Genomic DNA, 13,864 nt, shown 5'->3' with positions numbered 1-13,864 from the left:
TAATCTATGTGGGAAGAGGGACGTTGGTTCCAAGGTTGTTCGTGAGGCTACTGCCTCCCTAAGTATCAAGTCATTACCAGCCCTACCACTGACCCCTCCCTGCCTGGGAATCCTGGGTTATAGTCTTCCCTTAGTGTAGTCTGCTTCCTAGTCTTGGGCTCAGATGCTTGAATTCTGCCTGTCCTGTTATTTCTTTCCATATAACTACCCAAGTCTAGGTGGGGATATCAGACTTCATGAAAGGTTAAAGAAAACAAAAGCAGATTATAATTTAGAAGGTATAAAAAGGCTAATCTTATTCTACATGTGACCACTCCCATATAATGAATTATCATCTCATGGACACATTAATTCCTAGCTTTAGGTTTACCCTCCATTCACAGAGCACCTTGCCAATCAGACTTCTCTCCTCTAAGGTTTCCCCTTTAGCCCAACCCACTCAATCTCTAGAACCCAATAATCAGTGGCAAATATTTTCCCAGAGTGTGAGTTACTTAGCCTATATAAGACTCTGAGGTGGAAGAAGGTAGGAAACAAGCTTCAGAAGAATAGTCTGGATAGGCTTTTGTTCCTCTGCGTATTAACTCCCTGGCCCTCAAGTACTAAGTCAACTTTATTCAATTATGTATAATTTCACTTTATGCATCGGGCTCACATTTTTATATATCATCTGATGGGTTTTTTAATTCATGAAAATTAACATACACAGTAGTCTTTAAAACCAGTAAACTTTAAGACCAGTGAGAGATACAGAGAGGAGCTACTGGTCCACTTTGAGTCCCTCCTAAAGAATTCTCTAGGTATTTTTCACCCAATTGTGTCTCTAGGCTTTTCCCTTTTGGCACTAACAGACTCTATTGCTATAACCCCCTGGAACTCAGCATCTAGCTTTTCCCGATATGAGTTAAAGGAGAAGCCCAGATACATTAAGAAACTTCCCTTCAAAGAGGTGTTTGATTGTAGTGAGTAAAAACTCACTCATTAGGGGCACAGAAGAGTAGAATATTTGAAAGAATGACCCAGAAAAGTGAGAGACATAGCCACTTCTAGAATGTTTGATGAGCTTCCTCCCTCTGAAGCCATGTTTGATGTGCAGAGCAGCCTGCTAACTAATCTTTAAGCTCTCGCTTCTCCTTTAGTAAGCTTTAGAAAAACTCCTGTGTCATAGTATGCTAATTGAAAAAAGTAAAATGATCTCAGGTGTTTCCTGATTTGTGCCTTGAGACCCCCCGTCCCCGCCCTTAAGGCTGCAAATTGTCGGGAAGCCTGTTATTTTCTCAATCGTTTTACACCTATAAGCTATACTGTCACCTTACATTATATGCTACTATTTACCGTAAGTAACTGCATTCCACCACACCGCATAATAATGATAATCATTGTAATCATATATCAGCACAATGAGCTAATGAGATAATAACAAGATGCCAGTACCTTCCCTGCATGCTAAATAATTGATTTCAGTCACAGACAAGTTGCCAGCCTGTTCCACCCCACTGTATAGTGTCAGAGTTTACGTTTCACTACAAGGGGTGCCCGCAGTAGGCTGTTGAAGGCACTCGTACGTATATCTGTTGTGAGTTTCCAAAAGTTATTCTTGAAGCTTACACAGCATTCTCTGGTTTATTTCCTTGTAAGGTGCTCGAGGGGGTTCTGATGTCTCAGTGCAACATACCTAATAAATTCATTCCAAGATAGCATTTGGGATATCAAAAGAGATCTCATGAACAAAAACAGACAAATACACCCTAATCAACAATACCTGGAGATTCAGAGATTAACTTGTCTAGCCTCATAAGATTTTCACATCAATTTCCCTTGAAATATCAGACCCATCTGTATAGAAGTTATTTATCTGAACCAAGGCAGAGATTAAGTCTAGCAGGCTAGGACATTTTTATCCTAAATGAAAGCGAGATGCGATCATGTGCAATAGCCACAACATTAAAAGGGCTCAAATCCCATGGTATTTTTGTGACCATTTGTGCTCAAAGAAACTTGATTTTGTCCTCCTGAGTTTCTCACTTAATTCTTGGAGGTTAATCTTTATGAAGTTGATGATCGTTTTTATGGAACATGTTTCATCGGAAGGTTTCTCTTTAGAAATTCTAAGGCAGAGGGACGAATTGCCCTGGTTAATGCATTTGTCAGTGTCGGATTATTAATATTAGTTTGAAGACAAATATTAGTAGTACTGTTTTATCAGGTTTTCCTACGTATGGAAAGTGCTTGACTTTTTTTGAGTTTTAGTCTAAGCCTCAAACTAGAAATGAAGCAGATTACCACCTCCCACGCCGATCAAAAATTCATAGCAGTAGGGACGCCTGGGTGGCTTAGTCAGTTATGCTTATGATTTAGGCTCAGGTCATAATCTCGAGGTCCGTGAGTTTGAGCCCCACACGGGGCTCTGTGCTGACAGCTGAGAGCCTGGAGCCTGCTTTGGATTCTGTGCCTCCCTCTCTCTCTCTGCCTGTCCCCAGCTCTCACACTGTCTCAAATACAAATAAACATTAATTAAAAAAAAAAGGGGGGGGCGCCTGGATGGCTCAGTCGGTTAAGCATCTGACTTCAGCTCAGGTCATGATCTCACAGCTTGTGAGTTCGAGCCCCATGTCTGGCTCTGTGCTGACAGCTCAGAGCCTGGAGCCTGCTTCGGATTCTGTGTCTCCCTCTCTCTCTGCTCCTCCCCCGTGCATGCTCTGTCTCTCTCTGTCTCAAAAATAAATAAAAACTTAAAAAAAAAAAGTTCCTAGGAGCCAACTCGAGTACAAGTCATTTTCGAAGGCTTTTCTATTGTAATAATCTATTTTACCTTTTTTTTTTTTAATTTTCTCTTTTGCAGTGTCTGCCAAACCGAGACCCCACAGTGATGAATATTCCAAGAAGATCCCTCCACCCAAACCCAAACGCAACCCGAACACTCAGCTGAGCACCTCTTTCGATGAAACGTACATCAAGAAGCACGGGCCGCGGAGGACGTCGCTCCCGCGCGACCCCTCCCTGTCCCATGTCAGCAGCCCCGCGGGCGACCCCGAGGAGGAGGAGCCCGTGTACATCGAGATGGTGGGCAACATCCTCAGAGACTTCAGGAAGGAGGACGACGACCAGAGCGAGGCCGTCTACGAGGAGATGAAATACCCCATCTTCGACGACTTGGGCCAAGATTCCAAATGTGACCTTGACCATCACAGTTGCTCTTCGCAGTGTGCTACTCCCACGGTGCCTGACTCGGACTTCGCCAAGTCCTCCGTGCCATGTACTCCAAAGGGTTTGCTCTGTGACATCCCCCCGCCCTTCCCCAACCTGCTCTCCCACAGACCCCCGCTGCTGGTGTTCCCCCCCGCGCCCGTGCAGTGCTCCCCCAATTCCGACGAGTCTCCGCTCACCCCGCTAGAGGTCACCAAGCTGCCCGTGCTGGAAAACGTGTCTTACATGAAGCAGCAGCCGGGCGCGTCGCCGTCCGCACTGCCCTCCCACGCCTCCGGCCATCCCAAGCTGGACAAAGAGCAGGCGGCGGCCCTGGGCCCGAGCCCCGCGGCCTCCGCGGCCACCGCGCTGTCCTCGTCCCCGCCCCCGCCGTCCACGCTGTACCGGACGCAGTCGCCGCACGGCTACCCGAAGAGCCACTCGGCCTCGCCGTCGCCGGTCAGCATGGGGCGGTCCCTGACCCCGCTCAGCCTCAAGCGGCCGCCGCCCTACGACGCCGTGCACCCGGGCAGCCTGTCCAGGGGCTCCCCGGCGGGGCCGCATCCGAGCGCCAGGCCCGTGTCGCAGGACGGGGCCAAGATGGTCAACGCTGCGGTGAACACCTACGGCCCCGCGCCGGGCGCCTCCCGCTCCAGGACCCCCACGAGCCCCTTGGAAGAACTCACCAGCCTCTTCACCTCCGGGCGGAGCCTGCTGCGCAAGTCGTCCTCGAGCGGCCGCAGGTCTAAGGACCCCGCAGAGAGTAAGTGTGCAGAGTCCACGTTCCCTTAGAAGTAAGGCGAAGCCCCGGGGGTGCAGGTGAAGCCCCGAGGGCAGGGCCTTGGGTCCTTCCAGTTGAAATTCCAAAGTGGGGGCGCGCCTGGGTGGCCCAGTGGGTTCCCGCGGCTGACTTTGGCTCAGGTCGTGACCTCAGGGTTCATGTGGAGTTCAGCCCCTCCTGGGGCTCCGCGTCAAGCTCAGAGCCCGGTGCCCGCTTCAGATTGTGTCTCTTTTTCTCCCTGCCCCTCCCCTGCTTTGCACCCTGTCTCCGCTGCTCTCAAAAAAAAAAAAAAAAAACAAAAACAACAAAACACACACAAAAAAACATTATGAAAAAAAAAGAGAGAGAGAGAGAGAAATTTCAAAGTGGGTTATTTAACTTTTGCGGTGCTGAAGGACACAGGGCGTTCTGGAATCACTCCAAGGGACAGCGGGCCTAGGGAAGAGATGTTATGAAAAAGAAGAATGACTTTTTGCGGGACGAAGTGTAGAATCTAAACGGTCACAGTGGCTCTGGGAAAGTCGAACAAAGTAAACAGGTCACTATGGAATTTTGGGGTAAATGTCTTGATTTTTTGAGAAAAAGGTAGACATTCAAACATATTGATAAATGTTAACATGTATCTTTCTCTTTACATTAAAAACCCACTTGAGCAAATGCTAGTCCGACGCTTTTGCTGGAAGCATAGAAATTAGAATGGAATTTAGTATTTCTCTTAATGTAATGAACGATTCTCCTTGCACACTTCGTGTTGTGATATTCTTACATTCACCCTAAACTGGAAAAGGCTCATTGCTTCCCTTTTATCAACTCTGGTAATTAGAATCTTATGCCTATGTTACTCTTCCTAGAGACGCTGATATATAAATTACAGAAAGACCACTAAGTGGTGAATGGGTGGCCACTGAACTCCGAAGATGGGGAAATGTCTCTATATGAATGACTATCCTTTTGTGAGCCCCAAATCACTTCATAAGTTTACAGTAAAGTCCAAACAAATCCCAGTTTTCTCAGTGTCCGTTTCATGAAATTACACTGCTTTCCCTGGCTTAAAAATGCCTTAGGTACCTAAACTGGTAATTAATCATTTTCATCTCAGATCACCCCAATGCAGGATTTTATATATCCTCTCCCACAGTCACACTGAGTTCCTTCCTTAAAGGAAAAACAAAAAATCAATACTTCTGACGATGGAGATGATGACGGCATTTCTTAGAATAATTAATATGTATTGGTAGTTAGAAGCCACTTATCCTGCCTTTTCTGCTTGTTTACCCAGAGAGATTTATGTAAGTATTACTGCTTAAGTAATCCCCTGCCCCCCAAATCATTTCATTTACCTGACTAAAGGGAAAAAAATTTCTAATCTATTAGACATGTCTGAAGTTAAATACATACATGCATTTTTAAAATGATTTTTTTTAATTTTCTGAAGTTTATTTATTTTGAGAGAGAGAGAGAGAGAGAGAGAGAACGAGCAGGGGAAGGGTAGACAGAGAGAGAGATAGAGAATCCCAAGTAGGCTCCACATTGTCAGCGCAGAGCCTGACATGGGGTTCAAACTCACAAATCTCAATTTCATGACCTGAGCTAAAATAAAGTCAGACACTTAACCTGACTGAGCCACCTTGACGCCCCTAAAATTAGTGTTAAACTGAATTAAAAATAAGGAGCAAATTATTTCTAAAATAGGGTTTCTTGGGGCACCTAGGTGGCTCAGTTGGTCGAGCATCCGACTCTTGATTTCAGCTCAGGTCATGATCCCAGGGTCGTGAAATCTAACCCTGCATCGGGATCAGTGTCAGAGCGTGTGGAGCCTGCTTAAGATTTTATCCTTCTTCCCCTCTCCCCCACTCACGCTCTCTCTCTCTCTCTCTCAAATAAAACAAAAAATAAAATAAAATAATGGTTCTCAGTAAAAAACAATTTGGGCCCCAAGGACTTTCGGAAATGCCTGGAGACATTTTCAGTTGTCACAACTAGGGACACCACTGATACCAAGATAGAGGCAGAGATGCTGCTTAAAAGCTGACACAAAAAAGATGATCTGGGCCACCATGTGAGGAGAGGCAAGTTTGGTAAACCCTGACCTAAATAATTTATCAAAGTTTAAAGTTTCTTCCAGATGATTGATTTGGTTTAAGCACAGATCGGTTAAGATTTTTGGAATAAGTTGGAGGAAAAAAATGAACGAAAAAGATTTTACTTTCAAAATATGTGATGGTTAGTGTGAAATTAATGGACGTTTCATTCTAGAATTGGTGAAATTATTGGATTTTCTCCCTACCTACCAGTTTCTTTGGAGGATCCTTAACAGCTCCAGCTGGCAGCTATACCAATTAGCTAGAAAAAGTATATGTAAAAGAAATGATTAACTAATGAAGTTATTTCAAGAAAAATCCATCTGTTAGAATTCGGCTATGTGCTATATGTCACAGACTTCTCCATTCGAGTCCAAAACGAGCTTTGTGTACTTGTGAAACAAAGCTTATACATGGAAAAGTGATCCAGGCTCTTTATAGCTTTTAGGGATCTGAAGATTGAATTTCTTCCTTTCGTGTGCTATTAACCGTGTATCAAACCTTTCCGAGAAAGGGCATGTTTTGTGTTACGTTAACTTCGATATCTTACTTTATGTGAAGGGACGGGAAGAAAAATGCAGATAGTGCAAAGAATAATTTCATATTATTTACTTTGGACTCCAGAAGAAAATAGACACTATCAGAGGCTAAAAAAAGCATTGTGGCTCTCAGGATCTTTCTGTAATTTGAAAAGTAGATCCAAAGTTGTTGATATTTGAGTTAACCTATAATCACTGTTGTTAGTATATTCAGTGAGGCAACACTCCCCTTTAGTCTTGTCAGATAGGATTTATAGACACCTACTGATACCATAGGAACAGAAAAAATGGTATGAGGTAGTAGACATTCATGACTCCTAAATCTCAAGTATTTTTTGTTTTTTACATTTAAAGAACAAAGTTAAGGCTGGTATTTCTATCCTCCATACCCTCTGGCTTTCCCGGAAGTGCCGATTACGATAATTTACTAATACTCAATTCAAAGAAAATTTAATATTTGTTTTAACTTGAAAAATCTATGTTACATAAAATACGTGCCTTCAACTCTTATCTTAATAATCTATAACATGGGCTGCCTGGGTGGCTCAGTCAGTCGAGCTTCTGACTTCTCTGAAGGTCATGATCTCGCGGTGCATGGGTTCAAGCCCCGTGTAGGGCTCTGCGCTGACGGCTCAGAGCCTGGAGCCTGCTTTGGATTCTGCATTTCCCTCTCTCTCTCCCTCTCCCTCTCTCTCTCTCTCTCTCTCTCAAAAATAAAAATAAAACACTGAAAATTTTTTTTAAATAATCTGTAATGATACACCTAACTTATTACTTTCATATCTTAAAAGCTTTACAGTTGTTGATACTGATTGAGCAATAGGAAAGAAATAAATTCCATTTCACTGCATGATTTTCTAAATAAGGCCTTTGTATTAATTGTTCTAGGAAGTTTTTTCCCCTGGTTGATGGGACATTGTAATGTTGCTTTGTTCTATGTGAGGACACTTAATAGTCTCTCTCATGATAATAAATTTTATTTCAATTGGTTATGATTACTATTTCTTAATTTTGTGCAGAGAGATGGAATCTATGAGGCACGTAAGAGGTGATTCATTTGTATTTTATTGCTGTAAATTTTTGTCTTTATGAGAAGTAGGCGAAGTACAGATATGTTGACAGTGAATTTGGAGTATTCACCATAATAGTATTTAGAATATTTTTCTCTTCAAATAAAAAATATTTTCTTGGGGGAGGTGGTGCCTGGATGGCTCAGTCAGTTAAGCATCTGACCCTTGATTTCGGCTCAGGTCATAATCTCATGGTTGGTGGGATCAAACCCTGCGTCGAGCTGTGCCCCGAGAACTGGGAGCCTGCTTGGGATTCTGTCTCAGCCCCTCCCCGGCCCTCTCTCTCCCCAAAATAAACATTTAAAAAAACAATAAATATTTTTAAAAGAAAGATTTTGCCTATGTTTAATATAAATGCATGAATATATGTTCCTATAAAAACATTCAAGTCACAATGAAGAATATAATTAAATTCTATAATACCCCCGAGGTAGAGCATGAGATAGGAAAGGTATAAGTGGAGAGATGTTAATAGAAAATTTAAGGAAAAATTAGAAACATAAAAAAGCAGTGTGACTAATTCAGAGACTAAGGCACCAAGAAAGATACAAAAGAAATGCAAATACAGGATGAAATAGACATATAAGCCAATATGGCCACCAATATATGAAGCACATGGAAAGGCACACATAGAGACCATGGAAGGACACAGAGACATGGTGGGCCTAAAGATAGAGCAAAGAAAAACAAAGATGTAGGCCCACTCATCCGGTATCAATATTAGAAAATCAAAAGAAACCCAAGATGTTGAGTTGGCGTTGGTGAAGAGTTTCATTATCCACAACAATATGCCACATTAACGGAGATGTACAATTTTGTACTGTTACATCTCATCTTTCAGCCTCTTGAAAATATTCCCATTTAAGACTTTTACATGCTATGTTATATTTTTACAATTGTAAATATAAATAGATCTTATGGGTTTGATGAAATAAACCTAGGAATCTAATGCAACCTTTGCCTTTCCATTCACTTTCTTAACATACACACACACACACACACACACACCTTTATCCTTTTGTAAGTTGTCTGAGGTACAGTAATGCTAAAATATTGGGCATTGCTAGTGAAGCAATGTTTCCAACTTACTCTTACTAATTTAATTTTAAAAAGAATTTTGAATTAAACAAAGAATGATTTTGGAAGACAATCTTTTAAAATATATTTCTGGGGGCGCCTGGGTGACTCAGTTGGTTAAGCATCCGACTTTGACCCAGGTCATGATCTCACAGTTTGTGAGTTCAAGCCCCGTGTCAGGCTCTGTGCTGACAGCTCAACCTCAGAGCCTGGAGCCTGCTTTGGATTCTGTGTCTCCCTCTCTCTCTGACCCTCTTGTGCTCTGTCTCTGTCTCTCAAAAATAAATACATGTAAAAAATAAAAGTAATTGAAAATTTAAATATATTTCTGTATTTATATATTATATGGCTTTTCAGAAAAAAGGGAGGGTATACTAACATAATGTAGCCATCTTTATGATTCAGGGTCATTGTTGTGATCATCATTGTATGCTTAACTGTGTGATAATGCACTTAAAGTGTCTAGCAGGGTGACCTGAACAGGAGACACCTCACGCAGTGGTGACTATCATTGTCCCCGGCCATTTGTAATAACGGTGGCACAGTGTTGATAGCTTAATAATTACTGGGATGTCTTCAGGAGATATTTGAGTTTGTAGCTCTGACTAACCCTTTACCGCTATATCATTTCAAGTTATTTCAATTCTTATGTCTGTTTCTTGTGGTTTTCTGGCTTCCTACCTTTCTTTTGGGTAGTTTTATTGATGTAGATAGGCTCTCTTTCCCTCCCTCCACCTCTTCTGTTGTCCTTCAACTCTTTCCTTCATTGTCCTATCACACCATTAATCAGTTGTAGGCCAAAGAACAGATATACAACTTTGTCTTAGAAGCCTCTCATCCAATGTAAGTGTGTGACCTTCAGTGTAGGGACTCTGTGACCTTTACTTTCAAAGGCCACTTTAACCAGTTCACTGTCTTGAATGAAAAGTTCTTGGATTCCTATCTGAGCTGGTAAGAATACCGACTTCCCAAGAACTAGGCTGTCCTAGGAAACCTGAAATGAAAGTTAGTTATTTTAGGAGAACCTACACATTTGGTTTGGTGTGTTAACAATACTTTCTTCTGTAAAATTCAGAATGCAAAATAATTCAGGATTTTATATCTCCTCCTTTTCATTCCTGTGAAAACAGGGGCTGAAAAGAGTGGCTAGGGCAAAAGCAAGTATTGAGAAGCCAAAGGGGATGGCAGAGAAGAGAATCTATGAGTCTGGGTCTCTCACTCGCTGTGAGAGTGGGTGAGCCCTCAGCCTGTGACTTCGGCCAGATCTTCTGGATGCCTGGGGACTTGGAGCCTCCTGACCAGAGTTGGGGGCTGGATCTGGAACTTGTAGAATTCTTGGATTCTTCAAAGCCATTTGGGACTCGAGCTACACTCAGAACACCTGAAGATTATCTCAGACTATTCCAGAAGGACTGGAAAGACCGAAGCCTATAGGTTTCATTAAACATCTTAAATAAAGACACGACCCTTGTCAGGTCCCTCTCCTGCCGTTTGTTGGTTGCACCCCTCCCTCTGCTCCGAGTCCCGTGCTGTGGCCTCAGACTATTTTCTGCCTCAGCAAGTCTTCTTCCAGCTACTTAGAAGGGAAGTTGAGCCAGGACCCGAGTTATAATGATGCACTTGAGCCAAGACGGTGATGACCTACCAAGGCTTCAGAGAAGGTACTTGGGTGGTTTGAAGTATGTAGGTAAAGACATAGAAAGCCTAGGCGAGTGGTCCAAGAACGTCTTGCGGCATATTCACCTGAGTGTTTTCAAAAACACAGATTCCTGGGGCACCTGGGTGGCTCAGCCGATGAAGCGTCCGACTCTTAGTTTCAGTTCAGGTGATGATACCATGGTTCATGAGATCGAGCCCCATGTTGGGCTCCGTGCTGACAGCGAGGAGTCTGCTTGAGATTTTTTTTTCTCCCTTCTCTCTCTGCCCTTCCCCACGTGTACACACGTGCTCTCTCTCTCTCTCTCTCTCTCTCAATAAATAAATGAACTTAAAAAAAGAACACAGATTCCTGGGCCTTGTTAGAGACTCATTCAATGAGAAACTCTGGAGGCTGGGCCTGAGATGTTGATTTTTTTAATGAAATCCCCAGTGATCCTGCTCTAACTCAACGATATATGGCTATAATTAGCATTGCCCTTTACTTGTATGCAAGGGAAACCTATAAAGCACTGTTTTCCTCTAACAACGTCAAAAACATAATTTTTGTAAGAGAAGGCAGCGAGAGGGGAGAGCTTAAAATGAGTGAATGTTGTTTTCCTTTCGTTGAGTAAGCTATGGGTTGGTTGGCAGTTTCAAAGAAGACAAGTCAGGGTCATCTGGATGGATCAGTAGGGAAATCCATTTTTGCTCTGTCTGGATTCTCCCAGAGACCTTGGGAGTTTCATAGTGGGGTATGTGGCAGGTGATCTGTGAAGAACGTCCATCCTGGTTCATTAGCCCATCCATCTTAGTCATGCCAGGCCTTTGCCATTCTCTTTATCAGAATTCCTCAGCACTTCAGTTTGAGAACCACCAGTAAGAGCTACTTCAGGCAGGAGCTGGTGCTGTTGGTCAGGGAAGCAGGAGAACTCAGGCCGGTAGAGGTCCCTACCCCAGAGGTCTGCCGAGATGGTTCCAGGCCACCCAAAGGGGAGGGCTAGCCAGAGCAGAGGGGGCCCTCCGATGGAGCCTCGACCCAGAACGAGGGTGTGCTTCCCCGAAAGGGCACCTAATCACATGATCTAGTTGATGTAGGACAGTAATATGACAGAACAGAGGTCTTCCCTGGAAAGACAGGGAAAGAAGGCATTATGAGGGCAATGAGGAGGTCTAGCTGTCATGACGGAGCGAGGATCCCAGGCATCAGAGCTGACGGCGGTAATGGAGAATGAGGTGGCGAAGTTCTAGGAAAATGCTTCTACGTCACACAGGTTTGTCTTAGGAACCGTTTCAAGACCAGATTTCAAGAACTATGGCCACAGCGGGATGCATCAAAGAAGCGAGCGGTGGGGACCTGGGAAAAGTGTGTGGTGCCCAACCTTTTCCTTGAGAATGCTTCTGTGATAATGGTAGCAGATACTTTTACATGTTTCCTCTATGCCAGACGCTAGTCTAAGCATTTTCCATGTATTCCATCCTCGCTGAAATACTCTGAGGCAGGTGATATTAACATGGCCATTCTAAAGATGGGAGAAACTGAGGCACAGCCCCCCCAGAGTCACACACGGAGTAAATCTGGAACTTGAATCCAATTTTGTTTTTTTTTTTGGCTCCAGAGTTTCTGGTTTTAATGATACTTTATGTACTCCTGACCAACACCCCCAATGTCTTTCCCCTCCCTATTGCCATTCAATTATAGCAGTTGTTATCAAATCTCTAATGACTTAGAGGGTTATCACTCCCAGGGGTATCAGCTTACTAAGAGAAAGCCGAATGTGTTCCTCAATGGCATGTACACCTTAACGGTTGTCATCAATTTAGGAAGGGGTTAGAAAACCTTTTCAGCACCCTCCCAAATTCACTTTGGAAGATCGTAGTCACTGTGATGGGCTCTTCTGTACAGCAGGCTTCTGCGCTGCCCCTCAGGGAGGACATGTGGTCTGCCCAGTGGGCCTCATGTGTCGAGTGGACCTAAATGACCTGGGCAAAAAGATGTGAGTGCTCACCTCCATGCCTCTAAGTATAACTAAAGAGTGTACGTGTATATTTCTTTGGTCCATGAGATTTTCAACACTGAGCTACCAACTAGATGATTCTACTTCCAGGTTATCAGGGCTTTTGTCCTCGGCTGCTTGCTTCTTGTCCATAATTAGGTCATAGTTTGATTGCCTGTAGCTAGCCCAAGGGAAAAAGTAGCTTCTGGATCAAAAACCCCAGCCAATGCTCAAAGGCGCTGAGGGCCCTGGCCTCACTAGTCTAGAAACTGATCTAGGAAAGCAAACGCTCCGAAAGAGCCCTATGCAACATGTAAGCTTTGAATCACCTCTTTTCTCTTTAGATTTGTGTTAATGTGCGGATGACAGAATCAGACACGTATCTTTGAAATTAAAATGAAAAAAAAACATAGTTCTTCAAGAACATACTGACCTACTTAATTATTACTATTTTTTAAAGCTCAAGAAATTTCTTCTCGAGATGATGAGGTTAAAAGAGTGTAAGTAAAATCCCTTGATTCTGCAAATGCGTGTGACTTCTTGGTTAATTGGGACCATGACATTGTTTGTTTTCCTCATTCAGTTTCTTCTTGGATTGCAACATAGAATCACTGAAGAAGACATAATTTCATAAATAATTGCTCACCTTTCTGGGGGTAGCCGGCAACTGTCTTTGATTGATGCAGGCAGACGTGTTTATCCCCTGTGTTTATATTCTCCAGCTGCTGGATCTTTAAGTGCACTTTCTCGTTGGCAATTTAATCAACGATTTTCTCCATTAAGAAGAACCCTCCCTGCTTTACATTTATAAAATGCAAAACATTTCAATTCAGAAATAAAGCTACACCAGTCTATTAAAACAACAAAAACAACAACACAAGATTCCCTTAGCTTGTATTTAATATAGTAGGAGGACTGATTTCTTTCCCTCCTATTGAATTGCCTCAAAGAAAAAAATCCAATTTCTGATTTTTATTTAATATCCTAGGTTTTCAACACTTTGACATCTATAAGTAATAAAATATTAGTTATAAGTAAAGGCGTGCCTGTCGGCCCTACATTTGTCTTAGCTCCTAATTATATATGATCTAGAAGGCTCAGGCAGGGGCTGGATGTCACAAGAGATGGCTTCCATCTTGGCTCAACCATTAAAAAGCTTTGAGATTTTGGGTAAGTCAGTCCATCTCTTAATGCCTTAGTTTTCTCACTTTTCAAATGAAAATGTTAGGTGCTGAAACTGTGTGTCTCTTCTGGCTCTGTTGTTTGATGCATCTGTGGATTACTGGATGATGTGTGTATCCCTCAAAACATGATTCTCTTCCTCCCTGTGAGACGGTCTGTCTGATGTTGTTCTCTCTTTCTGGAAGGGCTTCCTCATAAGTCCATAAAACAAAGTCTAATCCTTGAATCTCTGCTCAGAGCCTACCTACTTCTTCACAGAGTTTTTCTTATGCTATTGTCTACAAATAATAATCTCGTTCAAACTCCAAGAGCACTT

The 13,864-nt window shown here is 42.9% G+C and overlaps 1 protein-coding gene across 1 annotated transcript in view; it reads left to right on the top strand.

Moving 5' to 3' along the window:
• The window catches only part of NYAP2 (neuronal tyrosine-phosphorylated phosphoinositide-3-kinase adaptor 2), a 250,748-nt gene that overhangs the window by 143,362 nt on the left and 93,522 nt on the right, over positions 1–13,864 (top strand). The window contains exon 3 of the mRNA XM_047082987.1: positions 2,843–3,949. Coding sequence (XP_046938943.1) covers positions 2,843–3,949 — 1,107 coding nt within the window. The remainder of the gene's footprint in view (positions 1–2,842; positions 3,950–13,864) is intronic.

This window comes from Lynx rufus, unplaced genomic scaffold, assembly GCF_022079265.1.
Source record: "Lynx rufus isolate CCGP_SWC_20201006 ecotype Redwood Valley unplaced genomic scaffold, mLynRuf1.p SCAF_2, whole genome shotgun sequence".
Classification (NCBI taxonomy): domain Eukaryota; kingdom Metazoa; phylum Chordata; class Mammalia; order Carnivora; family Felidae; genus Lynx; species Lynx rufus.
The sequence above is the reverse complement of the archived record's forward strand: the minus strand, read 5'-3'. Positions and strand labels throughout refer to the sequence as shown.